This window comes from Erigeron canadensis, chromosome 1, assembly GCF_010389155.1.
Source record: "Erigeron canadensis isolate Cc75 chromosome 1, C_canadensis_v1, whole genome shotgun sequence".
Lineage (NCBI taxonomy): Eukaryota > Viridiplantae > Streptophyta > Magnoliopsida > Asterales > Asteraceae > Erigeron > Erigeron canadensis.
In genome coordinates this window covers 59994833-60013474 of record NC_057761.1, presented here as the reverse complement: position 1 = coordinate 60013474, position 18642 = coordinate 59994833, and the positions used below count along the sequence as shown (strand labels likewise).

The 18642-nt window shown below is 34.8% G+C and overlaps 1 protein-coding gene across 2 annotated transcripts; it reads right to left on the bottom strand.

Moving 5' to 3' along the window:
* Positions 1-778: 778 nt before the first annotated feature.
* LOC122578255 (protein NO VEIN-like) lies at positions 779-16102 on the bottom strand. 2 transcript variants are annotated; one of them, XM_043750182.1, is made up of 14 exons: positions 15753-16102; positions 11854-12182; positions 11037-11270; positions 9386-9620; positions 9101-9214; positions 8825-8978; positions 6901-8399; positions 6576-6788; positions 4284-6473; positions 3908-4020; positions 3480-3831; positions 2951-3268; positions 2128-2385; positions 779-1927 (listed from the first exon to the last, which is right to left on the bottom strand). In XM_043750182.1, the coding sequence occupies exons 1-14, from the start codon at positions 16005-16007 to the stop codon at positions 929-931; spliced, it is 7263 nt and encodes a 2420-aa protein (XP_043606117.1). In that variant the 5' UTR covers positions 16008-16102; the 3' UTR covers positions 779-928. The 2 variants fall into 2 exon arrangements, with proteins under 2 accessions (XP_043606117.1, XP_043606109.1); XM_043750174.1 differs by lacking the exons at positions 11037-11270; positions 11854-12182; positions 15753-16102 and adding an exon at positions 9926-10035 and having other exon boundaries at positions 9386-9820.
* Between the last annotated feature and the right edge of the window lie 2540 nt (positions 16103-18642).

Here is an 18642-nt window from a genome sequence, read left to right as displayed (position 1 = left end):
ATGTGAAACATTATAAAAAAAATATGTTGCAGAAGAAAATTTTTTTCAAAACCTTACATATAGCCGTTTGTCACATGTGAACAGAAAATGTGAACAAATTCATTCACAAGTTCATAAAAAGCTACTTTGAAGGTTTCATAAAAAAGTTTCTTCTACAACATACTTTTTTATATCATTTCACATGTGAATGAGCAAAAAAAACATGTGAACAAGTATATTATCTAAGAGTTCTTATGGTTCTTACAAAAAAAATGGTTCTCAAAATAAGGAAACTCTCTCTCTATATATATATATATATGGTAACACTCCAGTAAGAACAGTTTTAAAATAAGAACGGTGAGAACACCTTAAAAAACATCATTTTGATGCATTAAAAGTCCATAAAACTAACATAGTGCAGAACTAATTATCTTTATTTAAGTGTTTAACAACACATTCATCCGTCAAAAGCGAAATAATCATGTTTTTTGTTTTGTGCATCCATCTTGGATGCATAATCATCAAAATGATGCATCCAACAAAAAACGTGATTTTTTCGATTTTGATGAATCAAATTGTTGTTAAACACTTAAATAAAGATAATTAGTTATGCACTATGTTAGTTTTATGGACTTTTAACGCATCAAAATGATGTTTTTAAGGTGTTCTCACCGTTCTTATTTTAAAACTGTTCTTATTTGATTGTTATATATATATATTATATATATATATATATATATATATATTGGTAGATGGTAGATATATTAAATAAAATATATATGTTAAGAAGGAGCTATAATGAGAACTAGGAAATATAGCAACAAACAGATAAAGCCATACAAACAAAGATGCTCAGATGAATCCAATGTATTACAAAAGAAGACATCCAAGCATCGTACACGAAACAGTAGATATATGCAAGAACATCTAGAAATAACTACGTACATCATCAAATAACAAACTCATCTTTCTGCTCCTTTGACATCAAAACAGCCAGTTGAAGCTGGCCAATCTGACAAAGCCTTGCTGGATTCTGAAATATAGAGACTTTGGCTGTGTTGTCACCAGACATAACGACACGAGCTATGCTATAAGATTCACCTTTTTTAACTGCAAACTCCCACTCTTTAACTGATATTTCAAACCAGTCCTTTGTTGCAGATTCGGTTGTTTTAACTTCAATAAATTCCTTTCGGTTCTTGTGATCATCATAAACTTCAATGTCATATGGTAGCCCGGTCTCCTTAACTTCATTCACCCATTTTACAGCCTTGATACCAACTTTGTTAGAGTAATAGTTGAATGCTAGTTCCTCGCCTCTTCTCCCTGTGAGAAACGCTTGTTGCACATTGGCTGTGCCATGCAAAAGCTGACCCTTCTGACTAAAACTCGGAGAATCATCTTGGTCGACCAAACCAGGTTTAACATTGAGAATCACCTTGGCACCATGACCCTCATTGTTTGAACTCGTGGAACTTTGTATATTTTCAACCTGATCGGTCGACATTACATGTTCTTCTATGCTACACTCGTTAAGATCAAATTTGGCATCAGCTTGTAATTTTGGACGATTCATGCATGAAGATGTAAACTTAGGGGCAGTCTTCCAACTAGATGGTGGCCAGTTCGTTTTACTTTGAGAGGATGAACTGGGCTTGACAATTTTTTCAGTAATACGGGGTGTAGGTGATTTATCTACATTACAGGTAATCGGTCCTATAGGTTGAATTGACCATACTGGTTCTTCATCCAGTAATTTTGGCACCTTTTGACTATTTAGGACGAAAGCTTCTATTTGTTCCTCTGTGGAACCCGATTCGGTCATAGTGGTAAGCATGTGAAGAAAATTTGCCAAGTGTAACTCCGTATTCCCATTCATCAGAAAACGACAAAGCTCCATGAATATTGTATGAGAATCTGATTCATGTGTCATATACAATATTTCATCCTGCATTGTATTCAAACGAAAACAGTTCAGGTCAAACTTGAAGATTACAAACTTACATTTTGACCAGAAAAAACATAATGCAGACGGCTTATTTCTTTTTATTATCCATTATTTTGTAAACTTTTGGTGTAAATGTGCCGATCGTATAGTTGGAAGGCTACTAGTATTATCTCTTTTGACACACATGTGGAGTATGATACCTGAAGAAGGCAATTGATATCATGTCTCTTCTTTGATGCCAACTTTGATCGCCGTATAACGTTTTTATAGAATAACTTATCAACGACAACAATGTGTAGTCGCTTTAGTTGTTCAAATCCAGACAGCTTGAGTTGGAGATATCTTTGAGGATAAGCATTAGATATATAACGCTGAGCATATGGAAGAACCCAACTCACCAACGAAGTTTGATAGCTATTGTCTGCCAGCCCATAATATATTGCTTCACGAGTAACAATCTGCGGTAGATAATATAAACTGGGTTACGCTTGATATCTTTTTCAATAACGGAAAAAGCAAGAAAGGCGTTTTCTAGTTAACCAATACTTGTTTTGAACAAGATTGAACACATCAACGTATATGTAAGAATTACACCCCGTTTTCTAGTTAACCAATACTTGTTTTGAACAAGATTGAACACATCAACGTATATGTAAGAATTACACCCCATCTAGATTCTGGTGAACCATCATCATTAAAAATTTACATGAAAGAAAACAAAAAACTTGGCTAAACATAATCAAGTCATACAAGTTAAACAGATCAAAAGACACCCTGAGTGTATTGTTAATCCATAACAAATTACAACTATCGTGCAATAATAACTTTTAGTTCTATTCATATATTCAGATCACAAACTATTTATAGAATATGTTTTGAAAATAGGTTTCATGTAAACAGACTCATTTTGCCTTGTGCCAAGAAACACCTGTTATGACCCCCACACATCTTTCCACCTCTACGAGAAACTTGGTCACAAAATATATTAAACTCAAGATAAAAGACACAAGAAAGATAAACAACCTCTGAAAGAGCAGGGATTTTCAGCATTTTCATAAAAGCAGAAACCTTCACTTTAAGGATAGCTTTTTCTTCATCCGTGAGTTCACATAAACTAAAAAAATTGATATTGTTCAGCTCCTCGAATTCATCAGAAAGCTTCTCATCATCACACCAACATACGAGTCCAAATGATGGATGTAGCGATACCCATTCATCCCGGGCAGTTGGAAGCACCTTCATTTCCTTTTCTTCAAGATTACTTTTCAACGCTTCAACATCCTCAAAACTAAGACCACCAGATTTGAAGCCATCACTCCACATTACAAAAACATCAAAAACCTGTCAAGATCAAATCCAGATTTAAAACTGGCATTGAGTGAAATGACCACTTAGAAATTTTGACCAATTTAGTTACGTATTGGTTGAATTGGTCATGTATAAACATGCTAAAAAGAATGAGTCAGAAGTCAACAAAAGTGTACTTTCAAAGTGTAAAAACCTCCTAAACAGTTATAGCTTGACCAGCCCAATTGCAACCTCTAGTTGTTACCTTTTTGGCAGCCTTCATTGGAGTATCTACAGTTGATAGGTGACATAAGAAGGAAAGAAAATTTAAAATTGGAGGGTTCTCCTTGACACCACATTTGTTAACAAAGAAGTCATGGAGGCTTGGATATAAGTTGCTTAACATTTTGCTGAATTCACATTGTGTGTTGATCATAGTATCATCCCAATACACTTCCTCTGGGGATAAAAGCACACCAGCCACAACTTCACTTGAAGAAGCTGAGGACAAAGGAACAAATATAAACGCCCCACAGAGTAAATTTGGTATATTTATCTTGGTTGAAGAAGACAATTTGCTCCATAAAAACGAATAGAACCTGGACATCTGCGATACACTGGTGTAAAAAGCCATCACATCAGAAGGATCGTTGGGCTAGAAATAAAAGTATCTTTTGACTTACAGAAAAATACCTAGCTTTGAAAGATGTGGCAGATCTTTTCCAAATTTCCAGAACAGATAAAGCATCGTTAAGGGTAACAGTTCTCTTGAAACCAATACTAGAAATTAACTTCTCACTTTGAATCTGTTGCATAATGGGGGAAAACACACTATGTATAAATGAACCGTTCCTTAAACATTTATAACTATTGAAAATAATTTCACACTATTAAATGTGCAAAAACATATATGTCTTTTTTACCACCAACTTCTTCATGCTTTCTTTAGATTTATTATCTATTTTAAATTTGTAAATAGTAACATTTACAATTTATATACCAAACTGCAAAAAACTTTAAAGAGCTTATTTCTAGGTAGCAGAAAGTTCGATAGGATAAGTAAATAGACCTTTGGGACAGCATAAGGAGCATTATCACCAAGAATCAAGCACACTGTCTCACAATCATAATACAAGTCTTTTGGATAGTAAAACCCATTATCCAAACTAGAGGCCACCCACCGAACATCATTGAGAGCACTTACTAGTGAAGACTTGAATGGTTCAAGCTCTCCATCCATATTGCAATAAGCAACAGCCTTATCACTGAAATAGGCATCCCACTTTTCATCAAGAACTTCCAATAGATACTTGCATTTATCACAATCACCGCTCAATGACACGTTTTTGACTAAATCAACCAGCTCCTGAGACTCCCAATCACTGACAGTTGATCCAGGTGGAATGGTCACTTTCTGCCACATCATATTTGTGAGAACAAACTGAGAAGAAAAAGGAACCATTTTCTCAACTTGAACTGTTTGGACAAAATCGGTGACCTCTAAATCCTTCAAAAATTTCCTCCATTTAAGCATAGATTTACCAGCTGGATACTTCAAATAAGATTTATCAACCTCATACCATTTTACATCAATGCCATTGATCAACCTCCCCGTATCAATGTTATTCCCAAAATCATTATTGAAATGAATTGGCACCTCAAAAGGTAGAACAAAACCATGATTTGTCAAAATAAAAGCTTTATTGTAAACCTCTGAAATTATATGCCCCCTCTCATTACAACAATCTGAGCAGCTAGATTGTAGGTGAACCATTATGAAAGATAAGTACTCTGTCATCAGATCATTATTCACGGTATTCTTTTTGTCACAAATAGCCGGCAAAATGTGTGAGTTTACTACTTGATGTGCAGACAATCTTTGTACCCCAAATTTAGAAAGCATTTGAACCAAGTTCTCTGTAATTGAGCCATCAAAAAGAGCAGGATCAACAATTCTAAGATTGGCAAACAATCGTGTGAAAGCTTCCAGGCTTCTCCATGAACCATCCAGATTCATCCAGATCATACCCTCTTCGAGCGAACCATAACAACCATCTAAAAGAGGAATGAAAGGCGTTTTTCTTAAGGTATTTATAATATCAGAGCCAGCTTTAAAATCCACAGAGTTCTGAAGGGACACAGAATATAATTCAGTAAGCAAAGATGATAGCCAGTTAAGGCCCATTGATGTTAAACCGTCTTTTGTACAGCATAGCGAAGATAACATATGAACCAAAACTTTAGGCCCATAATTCTTGATACCCAATGCCCTAGCAAGCGAATCTGGTAAAATAATTTCCTTATTCAAGTATCCAAGGCCAAGATGCTTCTGAATCAAGCTATCAGGCAAAAGAGTACGAACTTGTTCATTCCAGTTTCTAAGAACACTACACGGTGGGACCCATTTGTCATTTTTCCCTTCAAGAAGTAAACAATTAGATGTGCAAAGCTTCGACATAATCATTCTGGGAAGCATAGCAAAGAAACCATGCACTTCGCCTACAAGCGGAACATAGCTCATAAAGGCAGAAACACCCTTTCCAGGACAATCCTTAAAACTAGGAAGATTACAGAAAGACTTCTCTGAATTGACAAACAAGCTTGGAAACTCTGATAACAGCCACTGGTTCCATGGACTGTCACCGTCAACCTCTTCCCTTGAAGAAGGAAGAATAAAATCACCTTGAATGATGAACTTTAAACCATACGTCCGAAGAGGAAGAAATGCAAAAACATACTGTTGATCTAGTATCGGAGAGTAAATACCATTGTTCAATACATCAAGAGCAAATGCAACCGAAATTTCAGTGGTTTTGACATCATTGCGTATACCATTAACCTGCAATTTTCGAGACTCGACTAACCAAGTCAGTGTTTTGCTCCCAGTGTAAACATTGGTTAATCCATTTCCTACAGCTTCTTTCCTCATGATGACAAATGAATCATTAATCATGTTTCTAAACTTGATACATTCAAGACGATGAAGAAAAAGTAATAAAGATGGATGAAGATCTGAAAACATGGAAGTGATGTTCTCAAGAGTGGAAGTTTCGGTTAGCTTTGACTTCAAGGGAAGAACAATGCATGTATTGTAATTTTGCTGATTGCCTTGATCAGTAATGCTGGATGAGACCAAGTTACTGAACAAGCCAATATCACAAGGAGGCACAATCGTTGGTAAAACAAAACCGATTTGACCCTCGGTTAAGTCAAACTTGATATGAAATCCATTAGAATGAATTTCGGGAGCATCAGTTACCTGCATAACAATCAAAGTGATGTTTTCAGTATATCTTACATGTTGCAAGGACTCACAGAAACTAAATAGCAAAACAAATAATGTTTGTCTCAATTTTCGGACCCGGAAGACTGATTTGAATCCGATGCCTTTCTTGCCAATGTACCCAGCACTAGCATTCTTCTTTGTAGAATTACCAACATCACAAAGTGCTCTGATGTTCTCGGCAGAAAATCCATTCTCGTTATTCAGGACAACAATACTTTTTTCCTGAAGAATGAATGTCAAAGTAGGCTCCACCTTTCTTGGATACACATTATCATCAGCATTTTGAACCTAAAAACAAATATATAAAAGATAACACAAACATGTCATCAATGTCACAATATAACATATACATATATATATATATAAAGAGGATTTGAAAAGGATAAAGATAAAAACTTACAAGCTCCAGGAGAAAATGCGAGTCCTGAGAATACAACTCTTCTGAAAGACAATGAAGTGCTCTTCCTAAGCGAGCGTGTTGCTTCTCTAAAACTCTACTTTCTGTGACTGAAATATATGGGTCTAAACCAAACTCTTCCATTCTGATAGACTTGATAATATTAGCCGCATTAACCTCACTCTCAGGGTCTAACATTGGCGGAATACAACTGTCATCAACAACCTGCACCTTCTGAGTCATCATACGATCTCTTTTACAGTCATCATTAGGTTGGTTGATTTCAAGAGACTGATTGGCTTCACGTTCTAAAGAAACTCTATGATTTTCAAGCGATTTCTTGGATTCGGATAAACATGAACAATAACTATCAAACCATTCCACTATGCCTAGCAACAATCCAAGCTCATGGATCATCAGATGATCATCTTTAGATTTGCATTCACTCAAAATCAACATCGTAGCATCTTTGATGATCGAACGTAAAGCAGAAACCAATAATTCTGCTGCAAAACTTCTGAACTCTTTGGGCAAAGAACAAAGACAATCAAGAACAAATCTTGATGCAACAGGCACTGATTGAACAACATTCTTTGAAGAAACATTCAGCATGACTTCAAAGGCATTCTTGGCATGGCATTTTAAAAGAGACAGTGGTACATTTCTCTCACCTCCGTATAATGCAATCAAAGACACAAGACTTACAGCTGTTTTGCAAGAACTGTGAAGAAATGCTTCAAGAAATGAATCCACGGTAGCTGAATGATCAATGCGCAGAACTTTCCCATCCTTTGTTACTAAACAAAGCAGCTCCTTAGTGGCCAAATCACTCAACAGCCACTCCGTAAGAGGACCTAACGAAGGTGCAAATTTGTAGTCCCACAACGACCATGAGGTTAAATCTACCAACATTGGAGCTCCAAGTAACAGTTCGACTGCATCATTTGTGCCAACATGAGTATCTGAAAAATAATTTTCTTCCCTAAAATTAGACAAATTCGCAGAAAATAACACAATGCTTGAGCTCTCATTATCACCATTTTTGCTCATGGTAGTCAGAAGATCTGCAGTAAAATCGTCTTCTACCAAAACAAGACCAGCAGAAGGGAACTGCATTCTCAATAACTCAGAAACCATTAGCTTGCTTAATAATTCATTTTCCTCTAAACTGTTAGCAGCTTCGGATAAGAATTTAAGCAGATAGCGTTGGCTCATACAAACTCTTACAGAAGGCTTCTCAGTTTTCTCATCAGTTCTGAGACAAATTCGCCATGCGGTAGGTAGTAGAGAAATATGTTCAGCCAAGAAAGTGAAGATGTCTCCAAAACCGAGAGTCTCAAAGTCGTCAACAGAAAAACATTGAGTTAGAGAACACTCTAGCTTGTAGACCTCCCTCAACAAAACCAACAGTTTTTTTGCGTAAGAATTTATATTGTCAAGAGTATGATTAGAAACCATAAAGTATGTCTTGACATGCTGCAATATATCTTCAAGAGCAACACCTGGAAAGTACACGGAATGAATGAAAAAGAGCTTCGACCCTTCGACGAAAAAGAATGACAATACTTTCTCAATGACGTACCAAAACACAGAAGTCCCTATTCAAACAAAAGTCATAGAAAGTTTTCCACTTTCCATGGTATTTAGTTGTTTGTTGGAAATAGATATAGCCTTTTGAGATGCCAAATATCAGATTCTTACAGTCAGCTTAAATAAACTAAGAACTAATTTTAATCAATTTTCTGACAACTTACAAGTTTTTCCAAATCTGATTAAAGTTACCCTAGCAAAAAATATATCATACTCATAATCAGTTTCGACGCGATTCCAAACACCTCTTTAAAACAAAAAGAAAAAAAATAGACCGAATAAAGGATATGAAAGTAACTAGCACAAAACACCAGTAACTTACCACGACAACACTCACCCTTATTGGCAACTATAACATCTTTTTCAGCTAGCTCCACATCCATGTTAGCATCAGCAGCACATGTCTTTTCGTTTGTATTTGCGTGTACTCCTCTATTTGCTTGAGGGATGGTACTCATACGATCCCACAAACCAAACTTTATAGATGCAATCTGTCAAGAAAAAACGCAACATACAAAACAGCGCAGCTCTGTCAAAAACAGGTAAGGTACAAAACAGAGCAACTCTGTCATGATGTCAAATAGTTGAATACATATGGGCATATTCAACTTACAGCAACATTGAGCAATCCAACATAAGGATATGACATAATCATTTGACTTAGAGCTTTAGTTTTCTTCTTTGGCTTCATTTGACCATGATAAAAAGCAAGCATTTTGCTAAATGCCTACAAGCAAAAAATACAAATTATAACATGGAACTGGTGTAAAATAGAGCATAGATACCACAAATTTTGACTTTTCGTGTTTTAAATGATTAAATGCAGATGCTTTGTTACGATAAAGATAATATGATAAGAGAGAGAAACAATGTAATATGATGTAGAGCATCGACATACCTCAACTACATTTTCTTTTTCACAAGTGTCTTTCCAGATCTGAATAAACCTCCATGTATACCCATCTACTGCATTATCATCTATAAATGCTGTTTCAAAATCAACACTTTGAAACTCTGGTTTGAACTTGATCCCAACCATCCACATTTTAGGTGTTCTATGAATTGCGATTGTTGTGCAAAAACTAATTTCAGATATTTTTTTCCCTTCAAATGGTACAACACAACCATTGGACCTTTTGTTTTCATGAAAAGTCGAACTGCAATCCTCCATAACATGCTTGCTGGAAGCTGGAGCTTCCTTTTCAGCTATACCAACATCCATGTTAATATCAAGAGCACATGTGGGAGAACTGGTCTTTTGCAGTGCCTCTTTACTGTTTTTTTGATGAGCAGAAGTCGTATGATCCCACAAACCAAACTTTATAGATGCAATCTGTAACAAAAGGAAAACCAGCATGTGTGTTCACAGAAAGCAGAGAAATTTCAGGATAAAAACTGCTATGATATAAACGTACGAAAATGACCATAATTAACTTACAGCAACATTTAGCAATCCAACATTTGGGTATGATCTGATCACTTTATTTAGAGCTTTATTCTTCGTCTTCGGTTTCATAGGACCAATATAAAAGTCAAGCATCTTGGAAAATGACTACAGGAAAAAGATATAGGTTAAAAAATGGGACTAGTGTAGCATAAAACATAGACCACATGCAGAAGAAGACTGCCTACATCAAAAAGAATATGATGTGTACGGGAAAACAATTCATCATACCAGAAATTTCCACACGTTGACTAGTTACAGATATAAACAAAAAATAGTTCCCTTGTCAATGTGGCATTCTATTATTTGAAGCAGGGAAGATTCACATAGATAAATCTGTCTGTCTTGATTAATCTTAGTCAGGATAGGGAAGATAATATCAAATGACAGCTAGAATATACAATATTTTCAAATATAAAGGACATTTCTTTTTCAAGTCAAACTAATGCTCGAAAAGCACGGCAGCAAGAATTTGTCAAACAAAAGTTCAAATAAGAATGCATGTAAACTCACATAGTAAATTAGAGGTGTCGTATGGCAAACGAATGTGAATTCAAAGATACTTGCGTTATGTAATTACATTTTTATCAGTTCTCAACTTCTCATAGCAACATCTTACCTACTTCTCCTCCAAGTCCAGTTATGTTGACCCTATTTTATAAAATCATAATCAATGTCTGCCAAGCCCTCAAAAGTAAGCACACATACTCCCTATCCTAAAGTCTTTGTCTATAGTTCCCTAGGAGCTCTGCATTCTAATTTTGAACGTACGTATGGACATGCTAATAGACTCAAATACGATGTAATATAGTAGAGAACAATCACAACCTCAATCACGTTCTCTTTGTCACATGTGTCTCTCCAAATCTTGATGAACCTCCATGTATGTCCATCAACTACATTATCACCGATATATCCTTCTTCTACACCGCCTCTTCCATACTCTGGTTTAAGATTGATCCCAATCATCGAATTTTTAGGTACTTTATGAATTGCAAATTTCGTGCAGTATTTATTTGCATGCATCTCTTCAGATAACACAACAGGTTCATTGCACCTTTTGCTGTCAGGAAAAGATAAACTACAATCCATTTCAGTATCCAACGATACGCGTGGCTCTTTTGCCACTGCTGAAGAGTCAAAACTAGTTCCAGCTTGGCATAAAAATGTGCGAGAATCCTGCACTCCATTATTTTTATCATTGTCATCATCTTGTGGTGTGTTTTCACCATCATCCTCATTGTCATCAAGAATTGCCTTTACATCTAACCCATCTGAACATTTCTTTAGCAAAGTAAATTCAGATCTTCTTCCACGAATGATATTGCCGATGTGCGTACTGTAAATGTACATAAGCAGTATAAAGCATTAACACTCAGCGTTAGCAACAAACTTAGTCAAAAAAAACCAAGCATGTTTAAGCAAAGATGCAACAAACTAATAGCCCTCCCTCCCATAAAAATTGCAATGCTCCCTCGTTGAAAAATGTTTTAGTGCTAAAAATCACTTCCTAGTCTCTATCACCATTGCATGCATGGATGGGTCTGATGATTAGGGATGCATGTATATATCCTAAAACAAATGGTAGTTTTACGGTGTTAAAACATATTAAAATGTATCCCTAAAAGAAGAAAATAACCTGTTATAGTTTGGTGGACTCTAGCCACCATTGATTACACAATGTTGATCATTTGGTTGACATTTTGGCTTATTTAATGGGGTATCCTGTAGTTTTCATGGGATATAAAGACATTCACCGAATATAATTAATCACTCATACACTGAAAACTAATGATTCAGTTATGCTAAGAATGCCTAAAGAGAGACTCTACATATTACGAGTTAAGTCAAATAATTGAGATATAAACACGTCATTGTGTCATATTCTTACTCAGCTTTTATGTAAACAATAACATACATACCCCAGACTTTGTATTCTAATGCAAAGATTTTCTCGGCTTTGCTTCTGTTTTTTGGCTATATGATCCATAAGGTCATCAACCGTGATCTTTTTCCTTTTGCGAAGAAGCATACTGAGATGAGAAACAACTTGTTCACATGTAATCTTGAATATTTCTGTGGTATCAGGTCCTAGTGAAAAATAATGCACCACTAATGGATGCTTTAACATAGGTCCCAACTGGAGTTCTTCAAAGGTCTTGATTCCCTCACTTTCACATAGAGCAATTTCTAAATCATGTAGTGATGTGATCTTTTGAACCCCAACAAAGCAATGTATAAAAGAGTTGACCTACAGAACCAAAATCAACTGAACATTAGGTAAAGTTACATACATACTTGTGCAACATTGTTACAATAAGCCAACCATGTTTGCATTAAAAAATGGTCAAAGTTCTCTTGCTTTGGTAATGTTTTTATCCAGCTTCCTATTTCCTCTGTTTTGTGGATCTTTATTCACTTTGTATCAACCAGGGTGAAACAAACACAAGAAACTTTTGATTTATTTAAGCACCACATAAATACAGACAAACAAGTATTAAAGCAATCAAAACAATAAATGATTTTTGTACCATCTACTATTTTATTCCGGTATCTAATCTAAAATCTTGATTAATTTCTCTTTTAGTGTAAAGACTGACTGCAAATGTTGTAGTCTACATTGAACATGCTGTCACAACAATGTTACCCAGACAAACAAGCCGCCATTGCAGAGAGGGGGTTCAAAAGAGTCTGGCGTAATAAGTTTGACTCACCGGTCTGACTGTGGACCAGGTTAGTACCCTATTGCCTGAACCATGTAAACGATGTAAATCAAGTGTTGTTTATTTTTCTCATACGATTTTCATTGTGTTACTGATTTTCCATGAGAAGTAAATCGATTTATTGAGTGTTGTTGGTGTGCAATTTATGAAATGAAAAACTACATGAAGTGATGAGCTCCTAAAATCAATCATTATTGAAGTATGAGCCAAAAAATGCAAGCCAAGATGTTTATGCAGCTTTCGCAATTCTCAAACGAAAGGGCAAGGCACCATTCAAAATATTTGCAATCTAATAATATATATATATATATAGATTATCTGAACCTCAAAGAAGAAAAGGCTAACATCAAATCACGATCCAATAATACTAATTTTGACCAATCGCATTAACAATTTTGACTATCGGAAACTATTTGTTGTCATCGCATTGCACAGTTGCCATGTTATGAATGGTTTGAATAGTAAATCACTAAAAAGACTTATCACGTGTCATTTCATTTTCATTGTATAAAAGCATCTATCATATAGTTTTACGGATCAAAACCATTGCAAGGTATGGGACTTGTCCCACATCGGTTGTATGGGAAACCAATGTGGGGTTTATATACCAAATGGGCTCTCTCTCCCAGGCTAGTTTTTTGGGTTGTGTTCTCTCATTTTGTTATGTAACAATGGTATCAGAGCCAACTCGGAGTGGTGGCCTATGGAGTGGTGGCTTGGACCCAAAAGGAAAAGGGTGCCAACCGTGACCAACGAGGACGTCGGTCTCTAAGGGGGGACGATTGTTACAGATCGAAACCATTGCAAGGTATGGGACTTATCCCACATCGGTTGTATGGGAAACCAATGTGGGGTTTATATACCAAATGGGCTCTCTCACCCGTTAGGCTAGTCTTTTGGATTGTGTTCTCTCATTTGGTATGTAAGATATAGGTCTTAATCCTGATACAATAGTTTTAAAGAAAAGAATCATGATGAGCTATGGATGGATCATCCATTGATCCAGTCCTACCCTTCTAGTTTGTGTCCTTGAATTCAAGCACCCTCACTTTTTTTCAAACCCACACAAAACCTATATTAGTGCACAAACTAAAAACACACACCTGTCAATGCCACTTGCCAGCATCCTCTTTAACTACCAAATAATCCTAATTTCCGCCATTGAACAATAACGATACCCAATCTAGCCAAAGACGCAGTATAGATGTATAGTCAATACCTCTACCCAATATAGAGACTACAACTTCCACCATCGTACATGCCATACATGGATATATAAACATACACATATACATGTATGTGAACTAGCTTAATTATTGTAGCTCTGCACAGCTACCACATATGGTAAACTATGCTAATGCACATATTATTTTATAAATAATATATATACGGGAAAATGATCCGTACTGCAGACTTTACCAAAGTTTAGGTATGGCCCCATTATAAAAAGTTACAGATTAAACCTTTGAATTTGATAAACATACATACCCCATGAATTTTACATAATCCCCCTGCTTTACCTAAGATAGATAATGCATACTTTACCTAACTTTTCCCCTATATATACATTAGAAAGATATATGAAATACATACGTTGCATGCCATTAGGTAAAACTGCAAAGATCTCAAATTACATTTATATTACCTTATGCAGTACTCAATATGTGTACTGCTAACAGCAGGGAACCATACTAGTCAGTAGTCACTATATAAATATATATACATGTCTTTACAACTAATACAATAAAACTTAATTGAAAAACAAAAGAGTCATTACCTCTTTTTGTCCATTGCAAATATAAAGTGCGTGATTATAAGATATAGAACGAATTGCATTTTTGGTCCCTGTGTTATCACACATTTTGCAAGTTTGGTACAAACATGTGCAAAGTCGCGAAATGCATCCTTGTCATATCATACATGTTGCAATTTTGGTCAAAACAGACGGATCCGTCTATTTTCTACCGTTAAGGACATCATATGCCTCTCACGTGAAGGGCAACTTTGTCTTTTCATATAAACGAGGACTATTCTTGCAAATGCATATATTATCATCATCATCATCATCAAATCACTTATATATGTCTGTATCTAATTATATATGTCATCAAATTACATAAATATATAAGTTTCCTTCTTCAATATATCATCATCAACATCCAAAACAACATTTTTATCCCAATGATCAGCCATATTTTCAATGGTGGCCAAATTTGAGGATCTAGGAGTAACAATATTCTCACAAGAATTAACGGTTTCGGTTTCATTACATTGCAACCCCTCCAAATCTGTTTTTTGATAATCCAGCGATCGAACACCCAAACCCAGCCCCAAAAACGCACCATCAGGTCCCACGTGGTGGCCGGCCACCAGCCTAGAGGTGGGTGATGGTAGCTGAACAGCGGCGGTTGCTGAATTATGGTTTTTACCCAAATTTTCAACCAAAAAACTATCCAAAGCTTCCACCTGAGATTTTTTCAGCAAACCCAGACCAACCCCACCCAAATTCGCCCCCTCCCCATCAAATAATTGATCGGAATTTGGCTTGAAACTGACCGGAATTGGAAAGGGCTGAGTTGCGGCAGAATTAGGGTTTTTACCCCAAATTCCGGTTGAACCATCCCCCTGAATTGAATCCGTTTTTTTATGATGATGATGATCTAAGATTGTATTTTGATTGAACATAAGATCGATTAGCATCAATATCTTGTGAAGAAGATTGATCTTTAAGCTTCAATTGATGAAAAACATCATTATGTAAAAACACATAAATATACACAAAAATACATAAAATAGTAATTTGATGATGATGATATATATTTTGGTTAGTTGCAAAAGTCGTCCTCGTTTATATGAAAAGACAGTATTACCCCTCACGTGAGGAGCACATAATATCTTTAACGGTAAAAATAGACGGATCCGTCTGTTTGGACCAAAATTGCAACAGGTGTGATATGACAGGTATGCGTTTCGTGACTTTGCACATGTTTGTATCATACTTGCAAAATGTGTGATAACACAGGGACCAAAAATGCAATTCATTCTAAGATATAATAATAATTGACATTGCTAAAAGTAATCAAACAATGAAAAGTTACCTTTGCTTCAGTGATCATAATCCGATACAGTGAAGGAACATTTTGCATATAAAACCCTAACGATTCGAACGAAACAGCTTTCAATATCACCAGCGCTGACTGCCCCACTCTCCATGCCGACACGCTTTCACCGGCGGCGATAAGATCAGTGTGAGCTTTCACTACAGCGCCGTCGATCACTTGCAGCGATGACTCTACATTCCGACTACTACTTCCGCCGTGACCTTGCCGTCGGCGGATATTATGTCCGTACATGTTTTCTTACTACTACTATCTTGTCGTCGTCTTTTGATTTTTGGTCTTTCAACCGGGAAAAAAGAGAAATTATTATATAGGACTACTAGTTGTGTTTAGCCACGTTACTTTTTTATTTTGAAAAAAGAATGACAATTTTAAATAGCTTCCTTTTTTTTTCTATCTTACGAGTTAAGATATGACGAATAGTGTATCCTATCAAAGTTCTCCCATGAAGGGATTCAACCAAGGTGAAGGGACAAAGGTTTACCTTAATTAAATGTCGTGTCTTCTGTAGTGTTTAATTGAGGGTTTTTTTCCTCGTGGTTCCCCTACTTCGTGGATCAGTCGATTGCATCTGCCTACCCGTATGGATGTAACGGCTAGCCGTCCCGTGACACGAACATTAAAAAAAAATATATGTAATAGATATAATGATTAATGTAGTTATTTTAAAAGCTAAGGGGATTAGAAATAGTGCAAACCAATTGTATCAATCCTTTCAAATTCAACCAATAAAATCTTTACAAGTCAATTTTACCATTCAATCCTCCCAACCAACCCTCTTAACCATTTTAACTGGCGCTCCATAAATTTTCAACCTTCTCAAAAAAAATTTCCTTTTTTAAAATATAAAAATAAATTAAACATTTTTTTCTAATTTAAAGATACTATTATTAAACTTAAAAATCCATTACATTAGCATAGTTTGTAAATATATAAGACTAGAGGGACTATTTTCTAATTTAAACTAACTAACTCTGTAAATATATAATACTAGGGGGACTATTTTTTAAATACCATACTAAAAAACAAAAAAAATGGTTTCTGCACAGCTTTATCTTCCCCGCCGTAATACACACATAGAGCATATGTATATACGTATCATAGATTCTTTTATAAAAAAACGAGTAACCAATCACAACGCCCTTTCTTCATTGTGGTCCCCACCTTCCGATTTTATGGGCACCGGACTCCCAGCCTTTCAACCTAACCGCCGGATATAGTTTTGGGTTGGCAATGGTGTAGCCGGCGATATGAGGCCAACCCGGCCGCCTCATGTCGTTCACCCACTCCGTACCCCCAAGAGACTAATGATGTGATTTATTTCATTTAAAGTATTTTAGATATATTGGCATAGATAAATAAATAAATTTGTAAATAAAAAAGAGGTTGATTTAGAAAGAAAAAAAAAAGTATTTATGTCATATTGTGTATAGTAACTTTCAACATTTCTAAAAAAAAAAAAATTGCCTATTTTTATTATAATATAGGAAGAAAGAAGAAGAAGGAGAAGAAAAAGAAAATAAAAGGATATAGAAGTATAAATAGTTATTTATACTTTTTGAATATCGGCAATTCTACATTATGTTTACCGAGACCGCGTTACAGAGTCTTTTTGTTGAATAAACTCTTATTAAAACTTTTCGATGAAAAACCTTATCTTTATAATATAAGAAAAAAGAAGAAGGAGGATAAGAAGAAGAAAATAAAAAGATATAGAAGTATAAATAGTTATTTATACTTTTTGAATATCGACAAGTCTACATTATGTTTACCGAGACCACGTTACAGAGTTTTTTTATGTCTAAGATAGGACTTGAACCCCTAAACTTTTATGAGGAAACGGGCTTTATTGTCACTAGATCATTTGGAGATTGTTTAAGAATTATTAGATATGAGTTAAAAGTTAGTCAAACCACATCTATCTGGGGTCACGATAACCTTTAAAAAAAATTTTTTTATCGGGATATAGATTTTATATGTATAATGTTTAAATTTTGTGAATTAGTATTTGCTTTTAAGAAATTTAATATGAATAGTATGAAAGGCAAAAAAAAAAGGTATATCACAAAAAGATGAAAAAACAAATTAAGTCATCAGCAAGTAAATCTATATACATTTTTTTATAAAAAAAAAATAAATAAATTGTTGTTTGATCATTACAGTTTGATGTCATAAAAAAATTTTAAAATTTTATTTTGTTTTATTATAAGCATTGATAACGTTTTCGATTATTTTATACGTTAACTAGACAACTCGATTTAATCGAAACCTGCTATAATGTTAGGTTTTGAATTTTTCTGAGTTAAAAACTCATATAAAATTGTACAAATTTCATCTTTTAGCGTACATAAGGTTTAATAACGAGGTGTAATAACTTGTGCATTACTTATGACCTTTTCCATAATATTACATTTTTATTGTAAACATAAATGGTTTTACGGCATTTTCACGATATCAAGTGAGCGTGCATATAAAATCAAGGGAAAATTTCATATATGTCATTTAAAATATCATATATGTCATTTTTAATTTATTAATATGTCAAATATGTCATTATTGAGTAACAAAATATCATATATATTTCCTAATCTATGAATATATCAAATATGTCATTGGCATATATCTCTACTCTATACAATTAAATTAGTTTAATCAAAATTAAAAAAATAAAATTGTTTTTAAATTATCAATGAGAAATTTGAAATTCACGGTTACACCCGTTTTTTCTTGTTTTTATATTTTCGATCGATGTATTGTTTTTTTTTTTTATCAAAGTGCGTAAATTTAATTCAATGTTATCGCCATGATTAATTGATTGATATTATTAAATCCATTATTCAATTAAATCCATGATATATAATTAAGTGTA